This window comes from Sorghum bicolor, chromosome 6 (assembly GCF_000003195.3).
Source record: "Sorghum bicolor cultivar BTx623 chromosome 6, Sorghum_bicolor_NCBIv3, whole genome shotgun sequence".
In the NCBI taxonomy this organism is placed as follows: Eukaryota; Viridiplantae; Streptophyta; class Magnoliopsida; order Poales; family Poaceae; genus Sorghum; species Sorghum bicolor.
In genome coordinates, this window is record NC_012875.2 from 46,171,260 (window position 1) to 46,197,028 (window position 25,769).

The window sequence follows — 25,769 nt, forward strand, 5'->3', positions numbered from 1 at the left end:
CTACAAGTTGGAATCTTGCACCTTTGGGATACCACAAACCTAGGCAAGGTGTGTATTCTAGGTACCTAAGAATTCTCTTGACGGCAATCAAGTGAGATTCCATAGGCATGGCTTGATATCTAGCACACATACACACACTAAACATTATATCGGGCCTAGATGCGGTGAGGTAGAGTAGACTTCCTATCATGGAGCGATAGAGAGTCTTGTCAATTGGGTTACCTCCGTCATCCAAGTCGAGATGCCCATTTGATGGCATGGGCGTCTTGATTGGCTTGCAATCCATCATCTTGAACCTCTTGAGAAGATCTTGTGTGTACTTCTCTTGAGAGATGAAAACTCCTTCCTTCATTTGCTTGACTTGAAATCCTAGGAAGAAGGATAGCTCGCCAATCATGGACATCTCAAACTCCTTGGACATCAAATCACCAAATTCCTTGCAAAAATCTTCATTAGTAAAGCCAAAAATAATATCATCAACATAAACTTGGCAAATGAAGATTTCCCCATTCATTTTCTTGGTGAAGAGTGTTGTGTCAACTTTTCCAATCTTGAAGCCCTTCTCAATGAGGAAGTCCCTAAGCCTCTCATACCAAGCTCTAGGAGCTTGCTTGAGACCATAGAGACCTTGGACAATTGGTAGACATGCTTGGGGTACCTAGGGTCTTCAAAACCGGGGGGTTGCTCAACATAGACAAGCTCATTAATATATCCATTCAAAAAAACACTTTTCACATCCATTTGAAATAACTTGATATCATGACTAGATGCATATGCAAGTAGGATACGGATCGCTTCAAGTCTTGCCACCGGTGCAAAGGTTTCACCGAAGTCAAGACCTTCCACTTGTGAAAAGCCTTTTGCCACAAGTCTTGCCTTGTTGCGCACCACTTTGCCTCGATCATCCTTCTTGTTCCAGAAGACCCACTTTGTTCCAATCACTCTTGCATCTTTGGGTCGCTCTTCAAGTGTCCATACTTGGTTGCGAGACAAGTTGTTCAACTCCTCTTGCATGGCCATAATCCAATCTGCATCACGAAGAGCTTCCTCTATAGTCTTTGGTTCATCTTCAAGAGACACAAAAGCATGATGTTCAATAAATAAAGCATGTCTAGAATGAGTAGTTACACCACGTGATGGACTCACGATGATGAGATCTTGAGAGTGATCTTGGAGGAGATGTGATGTTCTTCTTGGCGCCACTTGAGGGGTTGGTTGGGGAGCATCAACATCTTATGCTTGTGCCACCGCTTGCTCATGAGTGACTTGAGTGTCTTCATGAGCATCTCTCACATCCTTGTCTTCATCTTGTGGTACATGTGAGGTGGATGGTGGCTCAATAACTTGCACATCATCATCAACTTCTTTTGGCTTGATGTCTCCCACGGGCATGTTCTTCATGGCATCCCTCAATGGTTCACCACCTACATCATCAAGATTATCACTTGCTCCTTGGGAGCCATTAGTTTCATCAAATTCAACATCAAATGTTTCTTCAACCATGTTTGTGGCATGGTTAAAGACCCTATATGCCTTGGACTTTGATGAATAGCCAACCAAGTAGCCAATGTCACATCTTCTTTGGAACTTTCCCAAGTGTTGGCGCTTCTTGTAGATGTAGCATTTGCACCCAAACACTCTAAAGAATGAGACATCGGGCTTCTTCCCATTGAGCAACTCATATGGTGTCTTCTCTAGGAACTTGTGAGGAAAGAGCCAGTTTGAAGCATAGCATGCGGTGTTGATTGCCTCGGCCCACATCTTCTCCGAAGTGTTGTACTCATCTAGCATTGTTCTTGCCAAGGTGATCAGTGTCTGGTTCTTTCTTTCTACAACCCCATTTTGTTGTGGTGTGTATGTTGAGGAGAACTCATGTTTGATTCCCACTTCATCACAATACTCTTCAATGTTGGTGTTGTCAAACTCTTTGCCATTGTCACTTCTAATTTTTTTGATCTTGACATCAAATTGATTTTGGGCATTCTTTGCAATCTTCTTGAATATTGAAGCAACTTCGGCCTTGTCTTGCAAGAAGAATGTCCAAGTGTACCGTGAGAAATCATCAACTATGACCAAGCAATATTTGTTGCCTCCAAGACTAGCATATGTGGTTGGTCCAAATAAATCCATGTGAAGTAGCTCAAGCACTCTTGAAGTAGAGAGATAGGCCTTTGTTGGATGAGTGTTTGCAACTTGCTTGCCGGCTTGACATGCACTACAAAGCTTGTCCTTCTCAAAGGTCACATCCTTCAAGCCTCTAATCAATTCTTTCTTCATTAACTTCTTGAGTGTGCCCATTCCAACATGTGCTAACCTTCTATGCCACAACCACCCAAGTGAAGTTTTGGTGAATAAGCAAGTCTTGACATCAACTTCATCGGATGAGAAATCAACTACATATAAGTTGTTGTGTCGGAAGCCTTTGAATATCACTTCATTGTCATCTTCCTTTGTCACAATCACTTCCTTCTTCTTGAATAGACATTCAAATCCAAGATCACAAAGTTGTCCAACTGAGAGCAAGTTAAAACTCAAAGATTGCACATAGAGCACATTAGTGATGGAGTTGTCATTTGATATAGCAACCTTTCCTAGTCCCTTGACCTTGCCTTTTGAATTGTCACCAAATGTGATCTTCTCTTGGTTGTCAACATCTTCATCTAGAGAGGTGAACATCCAGGGATCTCCGGTCATATGTTGAGTGCAACCACTATCAATTACCCAATGTGATCCACCGGTCTTGTAGTTCACCTACACACAAGAGATCAAGCTTGAGATTTAGGGACCCACATTTGCTTAGGGCCCTTGACCTTCTCTACTAGTTGCTTTGGCACCCAAATCTTCTTTGGCCTTTGCTTGTTAGGTGGCCCCATGAAGCTAACCTTGACCTTGCCACTCTTGTCTTTCCTTACAATGTAGTGAGCATTGAAGGCAAATGGTCTTGCATGCTTGGGCAAGGGTGGTGGTAGTGGTGCCTTACACTCATGAGCAAAGTGTCCTTCTTGACCACACTCAAAACATCTCTTTGGCTTTGGCTTGGTTGGTTGGTCATGAGTGGCTAGTGACTTGATGAGCTTTGTTTGATGAGCCTTGTAGCCAATCCCACTTTTATCCATCTTCATGACGGTGTTCATGAAAAGCTCACTTTGAAGGTCCTTTCCTTTTGTGAACTTTGCTAACCCCATGGTTAGATGTTCCTTCTCTTTCTTGAGCTTGTTGTTCTCTTGAGTTAGCTTCTTGATGATTGGGTCATTGTTGCTAGCTAACTCATCCAAGATGAATGTCTCATGTTCTTCTTGCTTGTCATCCATCAAACCAAGCTTGAGATATTGATTTTCTTCCTTGAGTAACTTGTTCTCATATGCAAGCTTCTTGTCTTGATCAAGTGACTCAATCACACTGGTCTTGTGCTTGGCTTGTTCTTGCAACTCTTTCTTGTGCATGACAATTTCATCCTTGAGCTTGATAGTGTCCTCATAACTCTCGGCCACTACCACTTTCTTGCCCTTGCAATCAACACATTTGCTTGTGCTCTCCACAAGTAAGTCATCACAAGATGTGGCTACATCAAGCTTAGCAACATGGTTAGTAGCAACATGTGTTACATCAATTGCAAGCTCATAAGCAATCTCAAGGTTGTCATAGTTAGCTTTTTGAGTTGTTAGCTCTTCTTTCATTGCTCTATATCTAGTGATAAGCTCATCATGAACACTCTCAAGTTTATCATGTTTTTCTTTGAGCTCTTTTAATGAGAGCTTGAGCTCCTTGAGCTTAGTGGTCATGATCTCATTTTGGTCTCTAAGCTCATCACTAGACTTAAGCTTTGCTAGAAGTGTTTCATTTTTAAGTTCAAGCTTTTCATTTTCACTTCTAGACTTTCTTATGACTTTAGTGTACTTGTTAAGCAATTTTACAAGTTCATCATAAGAAGGTGATTCGTATTCACTATCACTTTCACTACTCTCATCCTCACTTTGTACCTTCCGGTCACCTTTAGCCATGAGGCATAGGTGTGTAGAGGGTGTAGATGGTGGTGAAGATGATGGTGATGGAGCATCAATGGCAATGGCGGCAACCTTCTCATCATCACTCTCATTTCCGGAAGAGTCACCACTAGAGCTCTCAATGTCGGTGAGCCGATCACCAACAATGTAAGCCTTGCCATTCTTCTTCTTGTAGTGCTCCTTCCTCTTGCCACCTTTCTTCTTATATTGCTTCTTGTCATTTTTCTCATCATCACTTGAATCATCTTGCTCTTTGTTCTTCTTCTTGTATTTGTCCTTCTTGGGCTTTGGACATTGATGAGCAAGATGGCCAAGCTCACCACAATTGTAGCAATCCATCTCGGAGATGGGCTTTCTCTTGCTACTTGTGAAGAACTTCTTCTTCTTGGAGTCAAAGTTGACTCCATTCTTGTTGAGCTTCTTCAACATCTTTGTGGTTCTTCTCACCATGAGGGCAATAGATGCATCAACATCACTTTAAGTTGATGACTCAACTTCAATCTTCTTGGCCTTGCCCTTGTGAGAAGCTTTGAGGGCCAAGTCCTTCTTCTCCTTCTTGGCCGATGAGGAGCCATCTTGGGGGTTCATGTGCATGTACATCTCATGAGCATTGATCTTCCCCAATATGGCGGTTGGTGTAGCGGTGGAGAGATCGCCTTGATGAAGCACCGTTACTATGTGCCCATATTTCTCAATGGGAAGCACACATAGTATCTTCCTTGCGACATCTGCCACACTCATTTGAGTGAGCCCAAGTCCATTTAGCTCCTCTACAATGACATTCAAGCGAGAATACATTTCATTAGCATTTTCTTTTGGAAGCATCTCAAATGTATTAAGCTTGTTCATCACTAAGTGATAGCGTTCTTCGCGTTTACTCTTTGATCCCTCATGGAGCGCACAAAGTTCCTTCCAAAGAGCATTGGCGGTTTTGTGGCTCCGAACGCGGTTGAACACCTCTTTGCAAAGGCCTCTAAAGATGTGGTTTTAGACTTCGCATTCCACTTCTCGTTTTCTTGCTCTTGTGGAGTAAGAGCGGTGTCTTTTTCTGAAGGGGTAAAACCTTCGGTCGCGGCTTTTAGGCACTTTACATCACATGCCTCAAGGTATGACTCCATCCGTATTTTCCAATACGGGAAGTCATCCCCATCGAACATGGGTGGCGGTCCATCCCCGTTAGACATCTTTTCTTTAGGCAGTGAAGCCTAAATAAAGAGCACTAGGCTCTGATACCAATTGAAAGGATCAAGATGCCCAAGAGGGGGGGTGAATTGGGCTTCTCTAAAAATTTAAGCAACTTATAAGCTCCAATTCTACCCCTTGTGCCTAAGGTGACCTAGAGAGCTACCGGATAAAAGTTTTGCAACATAGTTCCAATCCTATTCTAGCAAGGCAATTCTAAGAATGTAAAAGCACAAAGTAAATGCTAGAAAGTAAAGGAGTAGTGGAAGAAAATGCTCGGTGATGTTTTACCGAGGTGTCGGAGAGTCGCCACTCTCCACTAGTCCTCGTTGGAGCACCCACACAAGGGTCTTGCTCCCCCTTGGTCCGCGCAAGGACCAAGTGCTCTCTACGGGCTGATTCTTTGACACTCCGTCGCGGTGAATCGCCCAAAACCGCTCACTAGCTTGACACAAGCCACCCACAAGAACTACGGGCGGTCTTCGTGCCTCCAATCACCACCGAACCGTCTAGGTGATGGCGATCACCAAGAGTAACAAGCAAAGAACTCTCACTTGACCCAAACAAGGCTCTAGAGAGTGGTGGATGCACACTTGACTCTTGGAATTCACTAGAGAATGATTCTCTCAAGAAATCACTCAATTCTCAATCCTCTCTAGGCTCTTGCTACTCTCTTGCTCCACAACAAGTTTCTCAGATGTTCAAATGGGCAAGAGACCTCTCATGGACGAGGTGGAGGAGTATAAATACTATCCACGAAGTCCAAAGGTCAGCCAACCGTTTTCCACTGAAAACGGGGTCACCGGACGCTCTTTATGTTGCACCGGACGCTCTGCACCGGCGACCGGTGCTTCATAACGGCTAACTGTACCTGCGTCTGACAGGTCACCGAACGCTAACTTTCAGCATCCGGTGGCACCGTCCGGTGCTCCGGGGAGTTTTACATACTCCCTGCGTATGGGACCGGACGCTACCCGGTGCGTCCGGTGCTCAGGGGAAGTTTACAACCTCCCTGGGTGTGGGACCGGACGCTGCCCGGTGAGTCCAGTGCGAGCGTCCGGTGCTTAACCCTAAGCACCACACTGTTCCAACGCCTAAGGACCTCACCGGACGCACTCACAGAGCGTCCGGTGCCCCCTTGGGCACCCTATCTTCGTCAAAACGCGATCGCTCCTAAACGAAGTTGGTTCCTCTCGATCTAAGGACTATCTCTGAGCTGCCTAGTGCTAGGTTTACCAAGTGTGCACCACACCTAAACCTAAAGCCTTGCCTAAGTCAAGCTACTAGGTCAAAGCCCCTCTTAATAGTACGGTCAAAGGAAAACAAAGTCCTAAACTACTCTAAGTGCCCTTCTTCACCATATGGCACTTAGACCTAGTCTAGTCTTGACGATGTCCAACCATCCTTCAAAAACCGAAACGATTTCCACTATTAAGTAGGCATGTACGTCCCTGTCCATCGAGAACATATTACCATGACCTTACCTATGACTTTGCCTCTGCAAAACACACGTTAGTCATAGTAAAACAACATTGTCATTAATCACCGAAATCACTAGGAGCCTAGATGCTCTTTCACGGCCCAAGGCACGGCCCGTGGGTTGTCGGGCTGTGCCAAGCACGCGCACGTGGGGAAGAGGCAGCCGGCGCGCTCGACGCCGCCGGTGCAGCTCCGGCCTCCGGGGAAGAGAATGATATCGCGGCGGCGCTCGATGTTCAGCCTGCCATCGCGGGGCGCCGGAGGAGATAGGGCAGCTGAACATGGCCGCAGGGGGCGTCCACGCGAGCCAGGAGGGCCCCGCGTCGCGGCGGTGGCTTGAGGCCGACGCGCTCGAGCGCGACTGGGGAGGGCGCCGCCACAGCTTCAGGCTGTCCTTGGAGAGTGGGGGCGGCGCTACGGCGGTCTGGAGGGGAAGGGAGAGATTGAGACGAGCGGAGGCGGAGGTGGTCGGGCAGACGACTTCATGTGCGTGAGCCGTGAGCGCGACACCGCGACTGCATCCCTGGCGGCTGGAAGTGGGATAGGAGGGAAGGGAGTTAGGGTTTAGGGTAAGCAGGCCGGTGTGCCCTGTGGGCTACTGGGCTGTGGGGATGGCAATTGGGAGGGGAGTTAGTAGGTCAGGCCAGTGAAAATTGAGTTAGCAGATCGGACCGCTGTCGTGCCTGCTGGTTGAGCGGGTCGTGCCTGTGCCATGCCACGGGCCAGGGTGGCGGCCCAGGCACGGCCTGGTGCCTCGGGCTAGGCTAGCCCAGGCCCGCTGAGACATGGGCCGAGCCAGCGGGCCACGGGCTGCATGGCCATATATATAAACGAGTATTTTTACCTGGTAAGGCGAGCTGAACGAAAGATCCAAACATCCCCTTAGTCATTTCCCAAACTCTTTATTTGGTCAAAAATTGATTGGATACCACGTATTTTCGGATGGAGTAGAAATTACAAGGAATAACATAAAAGTTATTTTTGAAAGCTATTAGTGATTACCAGCAAACAAAATCCTAGTTAATGGTGTGCTTTAGTGCATCTACCGTACACTTTTTGAGAAGTCATCTTATGCAATGGGAGTGACAGCTATAAGCCTACAGCAGCACTTAAAAGTTTCACGAAATTAACACAGGAAACTCTAGCACTTCCAAGATGCTAAAGTTGGAACGCAAAAAGTATGAGCCATTACATAGCTTTTATTTTCATTTGGACTAATAATGCTGCCTTTTTACTATTCCCTCAATTTAAAATAAGTGATGTTTTGAAATAGAAGTGATCAAACTCCTATTCTTTTACTATGAATACCACTGTATATTTAGACTGGTCATACAAAAATGATATGTGCAGATTTGTCTGAAAATTTTCTTTCACAGTATCATAACTCTATTCGATTTAAAAAATGTTATAGATAAATTAGTTGTGAAAGGTGCCTCTGTATATGCCATTGTACAAAAAATATGACGCACGAATTAGTGTCAAATATGCATGTTAGAATCGTGGATAAAAAAAATGAACGCATAGAATCGTGGATAACCTTAGCTCTAGGTAGTGATATCCACGATTAAAGCTGAGAGATAAAGGTTCCTTTGATCCATAAGCCTGATCCTTTTAGTAACAACATGTAATTATACTTCATAGATGGATAATCATTTCAATACATGCTTAAGCAATTAGTTTTCTGATAAGCTTAATGATTAGTGGAATTTGAAAGACAGCTGAAAGAACTTTGCCATAACATTTCACTAAGATAAGATACAGTCCTTTTATTGACTTTTTTTTTAATGGCAAATCACATATTCATTACACACAATATTCAGGCAAATCGCCCAAACAAGTTCACTTAGAAACTCAGGGCTTCGGCAGTAACTATTGGCACACATGTGGAAGCAAAAGGAGGAAAAATGCAAGCCCCATGTGACTACAACAGGATAATGGTAGTTGCTGGTAAACCAGGCTGCCTTTTTAAACAGACTTCATAACTGATTCATCTTCTTCTCAATCTCTTTACTACTATAATATTGGAGGCACAATTCAATTATCATAATGCTTTGTCCATGTACATGAAAATGAGGCATCCAGACCAATGATTTATTCTTCTGAGTTCTGATATTACTGGTACAGCAACTAGCTACTCAAATCTAAACAAGCCTTTGCTGAAAATGGACATTCACACATCTGATGAAAGAAATGGGTAGTCTGTATATCCAATAACTGGATCAGGGATGTAAAATGTATCTCTGTTGTACTTGTTAAGGGGACCATCTATTTCCAACCTTCGAGGCAAGTCAGGATTAGACAAAAACAAGCGCCCATATGCAATCAAATCAGCATACCCAGTGGAGATTGCGTCATTTCCATCCTCCCTGGTGTAGCCCCCAGCAACTATAAATGTTCCCTTGAAAGCATCCCTCATTGGACGAAGACTGTATGGGGTTTCAAATTTTTCACCAAGTTTTACCATCCGCGGCTCCACCATGTGGCAATAGAGAATTCCAAATTTATCCAGTGCCTTGCCATATACAGGCCAAGAGCTTCAGGGTTTGAGTCCGGTGCTTCAGAATAACTGGCAAAGGGTGACAGCCTTATCCCGACCTTGTCAGCACCAATTTCATCAACTACAGCTTGAACTATTTCTAGTGCAAACCGGCAACGATTCTCTAAACTGCCACCATATTTGTCTGTGCGATCATTGACCTGATCCTTTAGAAACTGATCAATCAAGTAACCGTGAGCTCCATGGATTTCAACACCATCAAACCCTACATAGAGTTTAATATTATTCAGGAGTCAGAACTAGGATTGCAGTAAACTACTTAGTAGTTGTTCAACATTTAACAGATACAGTATTCGATAAAAACCTGTGTGTGCTGATTTTCTACTGATCGATAAATAATTCGGACTAAAGTAAATAAACATTTGTTTGTTCTTTGTAGGCTAATCTGAACATTTATCGTACAAAAGGAGCTTAGAGCAATCCCAATGCAGAAACCATCGTGGTTTCTATATATATTAATTGCAGTGTCACCTAAGCATTTTGCTGATGTGGCAAGAGAGTTATTGAAGAGAGAGCAAAAATCATAAAAGCTGGGTCTAAGTTAGAAACCATATCTACACAAAATCCAAGACATGAAGTGATATGATTGGCTAAGAATGGAGAGAGAACGAATGTGATTGGATAAAAAAAATATTCTATAGAAACTATCCATTGGGACCATAGTTTCTATATATATAGTGCCTATAAAAATTAATAGGTATAAAAACTACATGTAGTTTCTAGCATTGGGAGTGCCCTTACCAGCTTCAATTGCATTTCTAGCAGCTACCCTGAAATCATTGATGACCAAAGGGATTTCATCAGTCTCTAAGCGTCTAGGAGGTGTGAAAGTAGCCACATCTACACCATTGGCTCTCACTTGAGGTTTTAGTGGCTTATCAGTGCTTGAAATTGGAGCCTGCCCATTAGGCTGAAAACCTGCATCAGAGCATTTAACGTTTGTTGGTATAATGACACTTTTATTTACAAAAAACTGTATTAGAAATAGTATGAGCACACAAATATCTTGGTTTATGACAAACATAACTATTGTTGTCATGAAGTCTTCGTGGATAAATCTGAATCCAATTTTCTTTCAAGTTGACTACACTACCATTAAATTTAGCTTCGAGAAGTCGTAAACATACTGGAATTAGAGACTCTCCCTACGTGCCAAATCTGACAGAAAAATATCCCTCCTTTCTGATGAACCCCATCTACGATTGGCTTCCAAGCTTCGACTTGCTCATTGGTCCAAATGCCAGGGGTGTCTTTGTACCTTGTATGCATACAGAAAACTTATCTTATTTAGACATTATCCGCCAAACTGTGGAAATGAAATCTAACATGACCACACAGATTTCAAGCAACCATAGCCTGATGGTCTAGTAGACGCACCCTTGAGCAGTGTCTGACACTCCAGTGGCCTCAGCAATTAGAAGACCTCCTTTAGTCGTTCTCTGTTGATAATACAGTATGGCATGAGGTTGAGGAACATTGCCGTAGGACCGCTGTCTCGTCAGTGGTGCGAGAACTACCCTACACAAGCAGAGAAAGGGGATTGTCAGGATCAAATGGATCTTTGCAAATTGCTGATAGACACGTCACACTTCCAGATCCACAGGACCTCCTTTGGTGAAAATAATTAAGATTGGTTTGCTACCTATAACTCCAATCTGGAGTAAAACACTGGTAACTAACCGCAACTGTTTGAAAGCACAAGTCTAAGTCACGCTTTTGATAGCCGTAGAATCTTGGATTGAAGTTTCTCTTCCACATAAATGACGCATGCGAAATTCAGAGATATCCCCAACCAAACCTTTCGCTTTCAGCATAATAATTGCAATCACCATCGACTTTGTTTGGTGTCAACATGATGAGTTGATGACACACGCTGAGGACCCACATTGATGCTGCGTCCTGCAAAGCATCCACACTCTCGACTTGCCGAAGGGCAAAAGAGGGAGAAAAAAAGGAGAAAGGGAAGACAGTGAAGTGGGGAACCTAGTCTTCTATGAACAGCAGCACACTGCATCCAGAATTCCACATAATAAAATCGCTAAAAATCACAACATGGATCGTATACGATCTTATGCCGTCCATGGCTGTCATCTTCCTAGTTAGGGAAAAGCAGCGCTAGCTACTTTGGCCGCTTTGACGACGCACACATGGAGCCCGCCCTCCCCCCTGTTGCGCAACTCGCAGGAGAGGCGGATTCCAAACGAACCGCTTTCTTGGCCGAGGAAACTAACCAGCAACTCGAAGCATTTGTTTGCTGAATAGGGGGATTTGGGAAATTGGGAATTTGGCCCAACCAAAAAGCAAGGGGCAAGGGGCCAGGGCGAACCTGTGGGAAAGATCAAATTTTCCCATCTTGTAGGGAGTGGCGAGGGGGACAGTGTTAGCGCCGCCGCTGGCCATCGTCGATCGTCTGCTCCTCTCCCTTTGTGCCGTGCTGTCTTCTTCTAGCTTCGCCTCGGCACCTACCTCTCTTTATGCTGGCTGCAGTTGTGTGTGCGGTGCGGGACTGCGTGCGGGCGGGAGGAGGTGGTGAGCTCAGAGAAGAACATTGAGCTGTGCTGATAAGCCATGCTAACTGATTTATTACGAGAGAAAAATATTACTGAAGACTAGAAAATTTGCAAACGTGAATGACCAGCAGATTTGCAAACGTGGGTTCAATGAATCTGGCGCGTTCCCGGACTCTTGCTGCAGAGATCGCCAGGGAAAGAGACCAACGGTGGCAGGCGGGACGGAGCAGTCGCGCTCAGATGTGAGGTGTCACTGATGCAGACAGGTGATCATGGATGGCAAGGGAACTGGGGCTAGGCCCGGGCTGCACCATTATTTACCGCAACTCTCGTCGCATGGCCTCGTTTAATAAAAATTTTTAGATATCAATGTGTCCGAACTCCGAAGGATATGGCAAGGTGTTTTGGAATACTAATAAAAAAATTATATGGCTCGCCTAAATATTGCGAGATGAATTTATCAAGTCCAATTAATTTATCATTAGCACATGTAAATACTGTAGTAATTACGACTAATCAGGCTTCAAATATTGTCTTGTGATTTAGAACCAAACTATGTAATTAATTTTTTAATTTATATTTAATATGTCTAAAAATTTAATGAGATGGGTGAAAAGTTTTTAAGGCCTTGTTTGGATGTAGTCGGATTCGCATCAATCCATATGTGTTGGGGTGGATTGGAGTGGAACTTGAACTAAATTTCACCCTAATCTACTTCAATACATGTGGATTTAGGTGAATCCGACATCATCCAAACAAGGCCTATAAGTGGGTGAACTAAACAGGGCCAGCGCAGTAAGAGTGGCTGTGGTAGCGTCACGCAAGCACTGGCGACCCGTGGCCTGCTTCAGCTGGTGAACCAGGCCGCAGTGCACCGAAGTCCACAGCTGAGCCCACAAGCCGGGATGGGTGATGGAACTGCAAGCGAGCCACAGCACTCGTAGTCGGCCTGGGCCTTGTTTAGTTGATTTTTTCTTTGTTGCAAAATGGATACGGTATTATTTTTATTTATGTTTGATAAATATTATTTAATTATAAACTAACTAGATTTAAAAGATCTATCTCATAAATTATAGATAAACTGTATAATTGGTTATTTTTATTTATATTTAATGCTCTATGCATATGCCGTAAGATTAGATGTAACGAGAAATTTTGAAAAAATTTGTAAAATCTTTGAGAAATAAGCAATGTCGTGGGTGGGCTGCGTGATGATGTCAGCAATTCCTTGTATTTTGTGAGACGTCAGCATCCGAGGTCAAATATAATTCATAAGGGTAAATATGCATGTATGTTGTGAGCATCTACATTATACTGTGTAATATTTAAAAGAAAAATCTAGCAAATTAAATACTCATCTCGTACATTTCGTGGTGCAATCCAATCTGCGTTCTGAGTGTTTTTTTAATAATCCGAGTGTTTTCTGACTGTCTCTTTTTGGATCATTTTGTATCTAATTGCACCGAATTGATTATGTCCCTTGTGTTTGCTATTTTATTTACGTGTATTTCTGCTTTCTACAATTCTATAGTATTATGCCGCCGCTGCACAACAAGAGGAACTAGCAAAACTTGTGGAGTGGTAAAAGTAAATTGAAGAATACACGTAAAATTTGGATTTCAAACTGGCTCTACAAAAAAGATTAGACGCAAGTTCAAAAAAAGAAAAAAAAGATTAGACGCCCAAAATATAACTGTATCACAGTAGCTACCTAAAATCAAGCATTCCGTGTTTTTTTTTTGAAACTGACACATCATTAATTATTTTTAACTGATTATAATTACTTTTGACTTGATTTCAATGTTTGCTGTCATCTGCCGTCGTGCTGACTACACGTAGAACCACTATTGGATCCGGCTTCTTTGCCGAGAGCCGAGAGCCCTCGGCAAAGGCTCGGCAAAGAATTCTTTGCCGAGAGCCACGTGGCAGGCTCTCGGCAAAGACTTTGCCGAGGGCCAAAAACGCCCTCGGCAAAGCCTACGGCGCCGTCGAGAAACGTCAATATTGATGTCGTCTTTGCCGAGAGCTGTGCTTGCAGGCTCTCGGCAAAGACTTTTTATTTTTTAAAAAAAAAAAAGCATTTGCCGAGAGCCTGGAAAGCTGGCTCTCGGCAAATGTTGCTGGCCTGGGCCCAGCTGTAGGCACGTGAGGTTTGTCACCCTCCTCTTTGCCGAGAGCCTAACGGGGTGGCTCTCGGCAAAGGAGACGACTGCGGAAGCTGTTCACGACGCGGCACCTTTACCGAGAGCCTTTCTTTGCCGAGAGCCAAGCTTTCGGCAAAGTTGGCCTTTGCCGAGTGCTCGGCTTTGCCGAGAGCTTAGCTGTCGGCAAAGGTTCTTTGCCTAGAGTCTGCCCTGGCTCTCGGCAAAGCTGGACCCTCGGCAAAGATCTGGTTTCCCGTAGTGAACAGAGTCTGATCCAAAAGAGAGGTGTGGATTGAGTCGCTAAAAACTTAAATTTGGGCTCAATTCAAAATTTAGTGAAAAAACAGTAAATAGCGGTTGTATTTTCTCAAAGAAAAAAAAAAACTAAATAGCGGTCGCAGCAGTCTCTGTAGCGCGCGGTAGCGGCTCTTACCGCTACTGCCATGATACATTAGTGGACTGCACTTAGCAAGTTGCTGCTATTTGAGTTACTGGGTGCTATAGAGCTCCGAAATGTAACGACCAGTCGACCACAATAGCGTGGTATGGTATATAATATATAAATTATTAATCCTAGCCCATTTAACATACACATATGGTTTAACTGATCATGAGAGTTATAGGTTGCTACTTTTTAGCAATAACTAATAATGGCCTTGTGAACTATTTATGGCTCTCATAATATATTTTTTATAAGCTCTCTCATATATGATAAGCACATTAGAATCATCATAAATCAAACTATCTTGAGTTTGACCAACATATAGTGGAGAATAACAATACTTATGATACCAAATAAGTAGACTAGAAAAATATTTTTCATGGTGTATATAATAATACTAATTTAAAGTCATAAAAATTAGTACTCATTTTTATAAGTTTGATCAGTTTTAAAATAATTTGACTGAGAACAACTCTAGAAGTTAAGTTATTTTGAGACAAAGGAAGTATATATCATTAAATTTTACTTTGGTATTAGACCTCTTGGAAGTATACTACTCCCTCCATCCCAAATTATAAGTCATGCCTACTTTCTTGGAGAGTCAAACTATACTAAATTTATATAATAAAATAATAATATTTATAATACCAAATAAGTATCATTAGATTCTTCATTAACTATATTTTTCATAGTATACCTGTTTGATTTCATAAATATTTGTAATTTTTTTATAGTTTTGGTCAAACTTAAAATGCTTTTACTCTCTAAGAAAGTTTGAATGATTTATAGTTTGATGTTGATGGAGTAGTATTCATGCAGGAAAAATAATGTTGTAAGTATTCAATGGAGAGCGTGGTATAAATCCATGCACATTTTTTCATCCTTGGGTGGCGAGTCTGTTTCTTAAGGTCTAGGGTGTGGGGTGTGTGAGTATGTGTTGGGCCTCTGACCCTTGTATTTTTTCTTCTACCTTAGGCCTTGTTCAGTTCGCGAATTTTTTTGGTTTTTGCTATTGTAGCATTTTCGTTTGTATATGACAATTATTATCCAATTACAGAGTAACTAGGCTCAAAAGATTCGTCTCGCAAATTACAGACTAACTGTGCAATTAGTTTTTATTTTCGTCTATATTTAATGCTCCATGCATATGTACAAAGATACGATGTGACGGGAAATCTTAAAAAATTTTAGGAACTAAACAAGGCTTTAATGAAATAACGCGCAGTTCTCATGCGCTGTTTGAGAAAAAAATCCATGCACATGAAATCTACGCACTGAGATCAATGATCGATCTTATATTCAGCACAAATGGTAGCTGCCGGATCTAAAATCAACTTTTCAGAAAAGGCACATTTAGACATCTGATGGAAGAAATGGGTAGTCAGTATATCCGATAACTGGATCAGGAGTGTAAAAAGTCTCGCTGTTGTACTTGTTCAGGGTAGCATCAATTTCAAACCTCCGAGGCAAGTCAGGATTGGACAGAAATAAGCGCCCATATGCAACCAAATCAGCATAGCCACTAGAGACTGCATAATCTCCATCCTCCCTACTGTAGCCGCCAGCAACAATGATTGTTCCTTTAAAAGCACTCCTCATTAACCCAATATGGCTGGGAGTTTCAAAATTTTCACCATTTTTCACCATCCGTGGCACCACCACATGACAATAGAGAACTCCAAAATTGTTCAGTGCATTTGCCATATACAGGCCTAGAGCTTCCGGGTTTGAGTCTACTGCTCCCGAATAATTTGCAAAAGGTGAAAGCCTTATCCCAACCTTGTCAGCTCCAATCTCATCAACTACCGCCTGAATTATTTCTACTGCAAACCGGCAACGGTTCTCTAAGCTGGCACCATATATGTCTGTGCGATCATTGACATGGTCCTTTAAAAATTGATCGATCAAGTAACCGTGAGCTCCATGAATTTCAACACCATCAAATCCTATACAACACAGTGAGAGTTCAGATTGATTACCCTTTTATTATGGAGTCAGAACTAGGATTCCAGTAAAACTACTAATAATCAAATACTAAACACAATAATCCCTAAGAACATTAATTTTGTACAGGTCTTAATTCGATTTGATAAATAAGTCTGAGTAAAGTAAAGAAACATTTGTTCATTCTTTGTAGACTAATCTTATTATCTTTAGCTTTAGAGTGTAAAATTTGAGGAGAAGGAGCTTACCAGCTTCAATTGCATTTCTAGCGGCTACCCTGAAATCGTTGACGATAAAAGGGATTTCATCGGTCTCTAATCTTCTAGGAGGAAGAGGAGTGAACTTATCCACATGTTTTGACTGTACTGGCTTATCAGTGCTTGAAATTGGAGCCTGCCCATTAGGCTGAAAAGCTGCATTAGAGTATTTAACATTTATTGGTACAGTAGTACAGAATAATGCAGCATTAGTGAGCCACAGAGCCAGTATATATATCTTCATTTACCAAAAGAAAGTACCAAGAGGTCTTCATGAATAACTCTGCGTCTAACTCTGAACCTATTTTCTTGCAAGCCCCATTGAGACTGGCCTTAGCTACACTAGCTACCATGAAATTGAGCTTTGAGAGCAAAGTTTATATTAGACGGTTTAATCGTAAACGTACTGGAATTGGAGACTCTCCCTACGTGCCAAATCTGACAGAAAAATGTTCCTCCTTTGGCATGAACCCCGTCTACTATTGGCTTCCACGCTTCCACTTGCTCCTTTGTCCAGATGCCGGGAGTATCCTTGTACCTTGTTCGCATACAGAAATTAAGCATCCCTTCTTTATTCATCACTGAACTATGAAAAAGAAACGATAACGACTGCATATGTCAAGAAGAAGGCAGAGTCTGAGGATCTAGAAGACACACCCTTGAGCTGTGTCAGACACTCCAGTGGCCTCGGAGATCAGAAGCCCTCCTTCAGTTGTTCTCTGTTGATAATACAGTATGGCATGAGGCTGAGGAACATTACCGTATGAACGCTGCCTCGTTAGTGGTGCAAGAACCACCCTACCAAAAAAAAAAAGTTAAGTTCTGGATCTTCAAAAATTGCAGGCATGTACATTGTGTGATGCTCACTTAGAAAATTCACCGGAAGTTCCATACTTCTATCTTAAAAGGGGGAAAAAGAATCTGTAGACTTCTTTCGTTTCACTAATGGTTAGTCTAGTACTATCAACTTGAGCCAATCTGCAATTTTGCATTAGAATCTAGGAAAGGACTGCAACCTCATCTTAAAGCCGAAGGACAAAAAAGAAACAAGGAAGGAGAGAGAATTGGGGAGCCTACGAACAGCAGACGGCATCTGCATAAATAAAACAGCACCTCCACCCCAAAGAAAAAACGATCATAAACGAGAGCTTCTGCAGGCCATGGCCATGGCCGTGTTTGTCATCTTTAATTTCTTGTTTGGAAAAGAACAGGTCCACCTTAATTATTTGGGCACTTTGATGCCCAAATTAAATGGCATGCCAGTGATGCCACCAGTTGCGCAACTTGCACCTACGAATAAATTCTTGGGGGCGACAATCAAAAGCCACTTGCTGATTGGGCGATTAGGAGATTTGGTAAGCAAGCCGGCAGGTTGGTTAGTGGTTACCTGTGGGAAAGACGAAACTTGCCCATCTTGTAAGGGGTGAGGAGGGGGCCATTGTTGTTGGCACCGTCGTCATTGCTCGTCATCTTCGTTCCTCCCAGTTACTATCTGTCTCACTTCCCCTCCGCCTTGTCACCTCATCCCGTGTCTCTTTTTATGCTGGCGAGTTGGGGCGTTTGAGGGTGATTACTGATGGGCGGAAATAGCGAGAGAGGAGAGGATCAATTTGGTGAACTGCTTGTCTTGTTGTTTCCCGGCGTTTGCTTCTCCCGATGATCACTCGACAAGGATCGATCAGAGGCCTGGTCAACAACATCAGGCGAGAGCGAGAGCGACAGCTTGGGGCGGCGAGTGAGGTCATTGATGCTGTCATGGAGATGTGGAGTGATGGAGATGCGACCGGCCACGCGGCCGGCCCAACGAGCGAAATTGAGACGATCTCGCCTTTTTTCCCCCTTCTTCTGATGAAAATCAGCAAATATATCCGGCTTCATCTCTTGTCAATAAGAGAATCAGACCATTTATTACACAAAAGTTTAACCACACAAAAGTCCCACACAAGACTCAATTCTAACTTTTGTCATCCAAAGGAAGAAAAAAAAATCCACTGTAGCACTCGTCAGACTTTTGTCAGACTTGGAGAAATAATTGAGGCCATCCAAAGGAAGGTCTTGTTTAGTTCCGAAAAGATTTTGGATTTCGGTACTGTAGCACTTTCGTTTGTTTGTGACAAATATTATCCAATTATAGACTAACTAGGATCAAAAGATTCGTCTCGCGATTTCCAGCTAAACTGTGTAATTAGTTTTTGCTTTTGTCTATATTTAATGCTTTATGCATGTGCCGCAAGATTCGATGTGACGGGGAATCTTGAAAACTTTTTGCTTTTTAGGGTGAACTAAACAAGGCCGAAGAAAAAAATCAGTTTCGCCGCCTCTAGCACTTGTCACTTGTCAGACTTGGAGAATGCATTCTTTACTGGCTTCAATCCACTGTAACTGTGTCCATTGGCATAGCTAGTATGTTCCTCTGAATGTAACTGCAAAAAAGTTTAAGGTTGACACTTGTCAAAAATGACTCTGTTCCAGTTATGAGCCATACTGTGCAACAAATGTCTGCATACCCTAATCAACAACATCGATTTATTTGAAACTCCCCTTGTTTGTACCACATGTAAAAAAGATCATAGGCATCTTTTGTGGTTTCAAACCTAGTACAAAATGAACCATTCTCTAGAGAAATTTAGCATATAAACAATCAAAAAAGTGGTGTTCAATTGTTTCATCCTTAGAGCAGAAAGCACACATTTTGCTCCCGTTTCAATTTCGTCTAAGTTATCTTTAGTTAAAATAACACCTCTTTGTAGGAGCCACATAAAACTTTAATTTTAAGTGATATCTTTAACCGCCAAACTTTCTAGGAAACCTTTATTCCTATGTCCATAAGATATCTATACATGGAGTTTACTACGAAGTAACCATTTTTTTTAAGCGAGTAAAAAATAAATCTCTTCATCCTTGTAATTCAATGTTCGCAATTCTTGCTACCATGTGTTGCCTCTCTAACAATTGTTACCAGCATGTTCGCTTGAGCTTATCTGCCGAATCTACTAATCATTCAGCAATGTTTTTCTCTCACAATAAATCAGCGAACAGTACTTTCGAGCCTAATGCTCTTCTAAAGGAAACATTAAGCATTGTGGTGCTAACAATATTATACAAGGTAGGATATTGGAGCTTATTAAGCAGAACTCTTCTGAGCCAGGTATCCTCCCAAAACCTGATTTGGATTCCTTCTCACCAAGTCAAATCACGCCTAATTTTAAGAATGGGTCCTTCACCCCCATCAAGCTCATCCAAAAATAGGAATCTCTAGCATTTTTTGTGAGTTGCGATAGGGTTTTGTCTTTGTACTTATTTTTGAGTAATTGTTGCCACAAACCATATTCATTATATAACTTAAACAATCGGTTACTTAATAGATATTTATTTTGTATGTCGAGGTTTTGAATGCCTAAACCTCCGTGATCTTTTGGTTGGTAATTGATGGACCATTTTGCAAGTCTATATTTCCTTTTTTGTTGATCGTACTACCAAAAGAACTATGATCTATAGACAATTTTCTTCAGCACCCCTCTAGGGATTTCAAAACAAAAAAGAGCATACATATCGGTAGACTTGACAACACCAAATTAATCAATACTAGACGTCCGTCTAAAGAGAGCATTTTTCCTTTCCAACTTGCCAACCTCTTTTCTAATATTTGTTATTAAGTTTTCTATAATGCATTGGTTGGCCTAGGTAGCGAAAGAGGTAAGTTCCAATCTTGCATCCAAAAAGATGTGAGTACTGTGTCTCACAATTCTTGGCCTGGCCAAAACAGAAGATCTCGCTTTTATGAAAATTTATCTTTAAACCTGATCATTGCTCAAAAGTACATAGCAATAACTTCATGTTCATTTCTTGTTAAATTTCATGATATATAAAAATCATTGTGTTATCCACAAATTGCAGGATAGACAAGTCAAGACTAGATGCGGTACTACCCCCTTTACTTGCCTATTCTATTTGTCTCTTGCAATTATGATAGCTAGCATGTCCACAACTATGTTAAATAAAATTGGGGGACAAAGGATCACCTTGCCTTAACCCTTTTTTTCGTTTGAAAATATGGGGCAATCTGATCATTGACTTTAATCCCAACATAATATCTAAAAACTATAATAATATCTTTTTAGCAAGCATGTATTCGCTAATAATCTCTTCTGCTCGACTTCTTATTTACCGTTTTAAGTTTAAATTGTTCACAAACGTTCAAAGTCCCTAAAAGTCTAAATTGTAATTACCATGCTACTAAATAAAATATTAGTAAGCAGCAATCCGTCTGCATGAAAAGTAAGGTCCATATCAGTTCTCATAAACACATTCAAGCCAATGAACTTATTCATTGAAGTTACTAATACAGCAGCTAGATACTCTGAACTTTGAAGAGACAAAATTCCCTCTCCCCATATTTTCTTAAAAAAAAAGAAATCACTTCTCATATGACTAATTTACGCCTCGGGCTCGAGAAATGGGTAATCAGTGTATCCGATTACTGGATCAGGGGTGTAGAAAGTACTTCTGTTGTACTTGTTGAGAGGAGCATCTAATCCAAATCTTCGAGGGAGGTCAGGGTTAGACAAAAACCAGCGCCCATATGCAATTAAATCAGCATAACCAGTGGAAATTGCTTCATTTCCATCCTCCTTAACATAGCCGCCAGCTGCGATGAATGTTCCCTCAAAAGCATCCCTCATGAGGCGAAGGCTATATGGAGTTTCTGTTTTGTCACCAACTGTAATCATCCGTGGCTCAACCATGTGAAGATAGAGAATTCCAAATTTGTTCAGTGCCTTCGCCATGTACAGCCCTAGAGCTTCTGGGTTTGAATCTGACGCCTCATGGTAGTTTGCAAAGGGTGAGATCCTTATCCCAACCTTATCAGCTCCAATTTCATTAGCTACAGCTTGGACTACTTCTAGTGCAAATCGGCAACGGTTCTCTAGGCTCCCACCGTACTTGTCAGTACGATCATTGACTTGGTCCTTGAGAAACTGATCAATTAAATAACCATGAGCTCCATGGATTTCGACACCATCAAATCCTACAACATATATAAAGCATTAAGGTTAAGAGTGATCTTTTTTCCTCGGTAACTAGAACTTGCATTGATGTTTTCCTATATAATAGCTCACTTAGGTGTTCGTATAACATCAAACTTTTATAGGGACTCATCTATGCTAGTTTTCTTTGGATCCTGATTATGTAATAGTTAATTTCTTTCAAAAAGAATGTGATAGCTAAGTAGTATAAGCGTAATGTGCGTAATGTGATTCATACAAGTTGCCTTCATACAAAACGAAAAACTTTTTTACCCTCATGGTCCTTCACACTTAGAATGCTTAACGTGGTGAACAGGCGCTTACCAGCTTCAACTGCATTTCTAGCTGCAATCTTGAAACCATTGACAACTAAAGGGATCTCATGAGTGTCTAATCGCCTTGGAATCGAGAAATTTGCAATATCTATGCCATTACTTCTCACTTGAGGCTTTAGTAGCTTATCCGTGCTGGATATTGGAGCTTGGCCATTAGGCTGAAAATCTACATCATACAGATTTAAACATAAATCAGTGTTATGCCTTGAAAATTAAGAAACTCTTCAGTACACTTTAGTAGGACTGAACTTTACAGATTTGGATGCAACAACATATATGCCATATGTGTTATTATCATAAAAATTGCCAATTGTTTGTAGAGAGTGTTCTGCTGTTAAAAAAAATGATTTTCATGCATGCTTGAGGTCTTTGTGCTGACAATGAACTGTGTTACCAGTACATTTGTTTTGAGAACAACTTTATATCAGGGATAGCAAACATACTGCAACTAGAGACTCTTCCTGCATGCCAAATCTGGCAGAAAAATATGCCTCCTTTTTCATGAACCGCGTCTACGATTGGTTTCCATGCTTCAACATGTTCCTTTGTCCAAATGCCAGGAACATTATTGTACCTTGCAATGCATATATATACAAACACCGTTGTCTTGTTTAGAACCACACTCAGCTGTGACAATGAAATAGTAGAAATTTGCATACTTCAACTGCACGAAGACAAAAAGGGATATCACAAACGCACCCTTGAGCTGTATCTGAAATTGCAGTAGCTTCAGCAATCAAAAGGCCGCCTTTGGTTGCTCTCTGCTCATGATACAGTATGGCGTGCGGCTGAGCGATACCACCGAAGGATCTCTGCCTTGTCAATGGTGCATGTACTACCCTAAAAACAATAGAAAAGCGAACTGTCAAATACAAATGAACCATCACGAAAAACAAGTGTCCTCTTCTAAGGCAAGATCGCAAGTGCACCGTATACCACCGTGCACATATTTCTCCTTATTCTTGGTGGATTATATGGGACCTGTTCCTCTGCGAGTTATTTATATCAATCACTAAATGCAGGGACGAAGCCAGAAAAAAATTTAGGGAGGGCTGAACAAAAATTCTACTTGACTTAGCTCTAATATTATCCCTCGTAATAAAAAAAATATATTAGTTTAAAATAGTCTTAGATTAAAAATATAGACCAATAATAAAATTCATAAAATATATCTAAAAAATAAAGTTCTCAGCCCACCCTACTTTATAAATTTATGTCTAAAATTAGAAGAAAACACTAGAAATTTCACTAGGCCAGCAGCGGTAGGGGGGGCTGGAGCCCCCCCTAGCCCCACCGCTGGCTTCGTGCCTGACTAAATGTAAATTTGGTGAATATACGTTGTGTCATCGATTTATAAAAGCAGAGATAATACTTCCAATTCCAAGCAGAGATAGTGCTACACTGAGATAAGCGTTTTATAAAAGGTATATGGTACAACAGGCTAAGCAATCGTTGTGTCATCGGCTCCAAATAATGGTTTATTAGCATCGACGCAAAAAAAAGATATTCTGACGACATTTTTTTTATAAAGCTGACCGGCGGCGAACAGTTAGGGCCCTTAGGGGCTTGGGAAGAGAGAGGGGAAAGGTAGGGGATCGGGAAGAGAGACATACCTGTGGGAAAGATCAAATTTCCCCATCTTGTATGGGGTGAGCAGTGGGATTGTACTAGCACTAACACTAGCACTAGTCTTGCTCATCTTCTTCTCTTCTAGCTTGTCTCTCTACCTCGAGCTTTTCGTGGGAGAAGGTAGTGATCGCCGGGAAGAAATGAGGTTGAGAGGGGTGTCAGTGTCACAAGCGTATTTGACAGGGGTCGATGAGTCCGATCAGATTCGTCCTCGACGAAAGTGATGGCCATTGACCAGAATGGTATTCTCTCCATTTCTAATTTGGGTGACTCCGCTCCACTACTCACCAGTGAGTGCATGTCTTACACCACCCCTTTGTTTATTACAGGAGCATCTCCAGGACCAGGAGTTCCTAAAACACTCTCCCAATCCAAAATTTTTGGTAAGATTAAAAAAAATAAACACATCTCCAACAACTCCCATTCACACCTCACAATCTTTTGGCAACTTGAAAAACTTATTGTTTTTTGGAACAATTTTTGGGAATTCTTGGAGATGCTCTAAGGTGAAGTCCATTTGATCCCGGAACTTGTCACTGAGTTTGATAAAAAAAACACTCAACTTCAAATCCATAAACTTGCATTCTCCAACTTTCAAAACCAGATAAATTATCCCCTACACTAGTCAAAAGTAGTTTTGAGGGTGGTTTTTAGACATATAATCCTTTTTACTTAAAAATAAATCTGTCAAACATTATATAAGAAATTTTAAGCCACAAAAAATATCTTAGAACCTTAGGTAAAAATACCCCCTCGTCTGACGAGGGGGGTATTATATGTCCAACAAAATTAGATTTTTTTTTATTTCTGCTAAATCTTTAAAAAACCATAGTAAATAAAAAAATCATAAAATAAAAAATCTAATTTTGTTGGACTCCACATGAGTAGATCTACACCATGAACATATAATATGGTATTGCTTTAGTACGAAGTTTTTATTGTAGCTTTATATCTATACTTTTCTATAATTGATTGGAATAATTCATAGATATAAAGCTATAACAAAAAAATTATACTAATGCGTGGTGAAAGCTAGGTGAGAAGGTTCCATCCTCTGAAAGAAAGCTGCCTGCAACAGAAATGCAAAACACTGGTGACCACCTGTTGTAGGATTTATATCTTTTGAGCCTTTCTCTGCCAGGCAGAAACTCACATACCATGCTTTTTCTTCTTTCTTTCTTTCTTTCTTTCTTTCTCATCCTCTCACATTGGTTGGTTCCACTTAAGGCTTTGTTTGGATGTTGTCGTATTCACCTCAATCCACATGTGTCGGAGTGGATTGGGGTGGAATTTAGTTCAAGTTCCACTCCAATCTACCCCAACACATGTGGATTGATACGAATCCGACTACATCCAAACAAGGCCTAATCCTTTCCATTTACATTTCAAGGATTCAGAGATCAAAATTGATTTTCTGTGATACCTAGCTCCAAATTTAACAAGATCCGCTGGTTATTCTATATATCTTTCTTGTAGCCGACAGCTATAGCGATATCTGCCATGTCTGAGAATTACCTTTGATATTGTCATCGACAAAATTCATGCTCAGAAACCTGTTATCAACACCGAGCCAACATCAGATGGAAAATTCGAAACACATATTTTCATGTCAGGTTACATGCACAGGTACATTGGAAATGAAAAAAAATGAGTGCACAGGCAACAGAGGCTCAAGCTATCTACATCCCACTAAAGCATGCCACAAATGTCCTTGGATACAAGATACTTGATCTTAATCACCCTACCCTATCACGAATGATTTGTGACATAAACAGATGCAATGGGCAGATCAACTATTAAAAGCATGTGCAACATATGGTCCAATCCAAGTGGAAGAGTGGAAGAAGTACGCAGGAGCATTTCAGACACGCAGTAGTAAAGAAGATGGAAACATTATCAACACGGTTTATTTGTGTACTTCAATGAAGAACCTGCTTTGACTGCTGGAAACATACTGCATCAGAATGGCCGAAGCATGGAACACATTCACGGAGACCAAGGTACCAAAAAACAGGGTTTTTTAGCCCTCTACATGCTTTCCCACTACCAAAACACTAACGTCTTATCTATTTCACAGAAACAGTATACTTACACGGAAATTGAAACAAGAACTGACCAAGTTTAATGAAGTGCAAAAATCTAATCAGAGGTGTTCTGCCAGTAGCCACTATGAAGGCCACCTGAAATTTAGTACCTTCTACAATCTGTATAGTTTATTGCTACTATATGCCAGAACCTATAAACATTGCAAACCACATG

The 25,769-nt window shown here is 41.4% G+C and overlaps 3 protein-coding genes across 3 annotated transcripts; all 3 read right to left on the reverse strand.

The window, feature by feature from the left end:
• Positions 8,406-11,784, reverse strand: LOC8080349 (putative 12-oxophytodienoate reductase 11). Its single transcript, XM_002447856.2, is given in 6 exon segments — positions 8,406-9,182; positions 9,185-9,427; positions 9,964-10,140; positions 10,350-10,480; positions 10,600-10,740; positions 11,549-11,784. Coding segments are annotated over 6 exon segments (1,113 nt in total). The 5' UTR covers positions 11,623-11,784; the 3' UTR covers positions 8,406-8,835.
• LOC8080350 (putative 12-oxophytodienoate reductase 11) lies at positions 15,574-18,200 on the reverse strand. The gene is made up of 5 exons (XM_021462397.1): positions 17,907-18,200; positions 17,177-17,317; positions 16,927-17,057; positions 16,511-16,675; positions 15,574-16,264 (listed from the first exon to the last, which is right to left on the reverse strand). The coding sequence occupies exons 1-5, from the start codon at positions 17,987-17,989 to the stop codon at positions 15,672-15,674; spliced, it is 1,113 nt and encodes a 370-aa protein (XP_021318072.1). The 5' UTR covers positions 17,990-18,200; the 3' UTR covers positions 15,574-15,671.
• Positions 20,794-23,638, reverse strand: LOC110436560 (putative 12-oxophytodienoate reductase 11). The gene is made up of 5 exons (XM_021463853.1): positions 23,495-23,638; positions 22,581-22,721; positions 22,325-22,455; positions 21,871-22,047; positions 20,794-21,548 (listed from the first exon to the last, which is right to left on the reverse strand). Exons 1-5 carry the CDS (start codon positions 23,578-23,580, stop codon positions 20,956-20,958), a joined length of 1,128 nt encoding a protein of 375 aa, XP_021319528.1. The 5' UTR covers positions 23,581-23,638; the 3' UTR covers positions 20,794-20,955.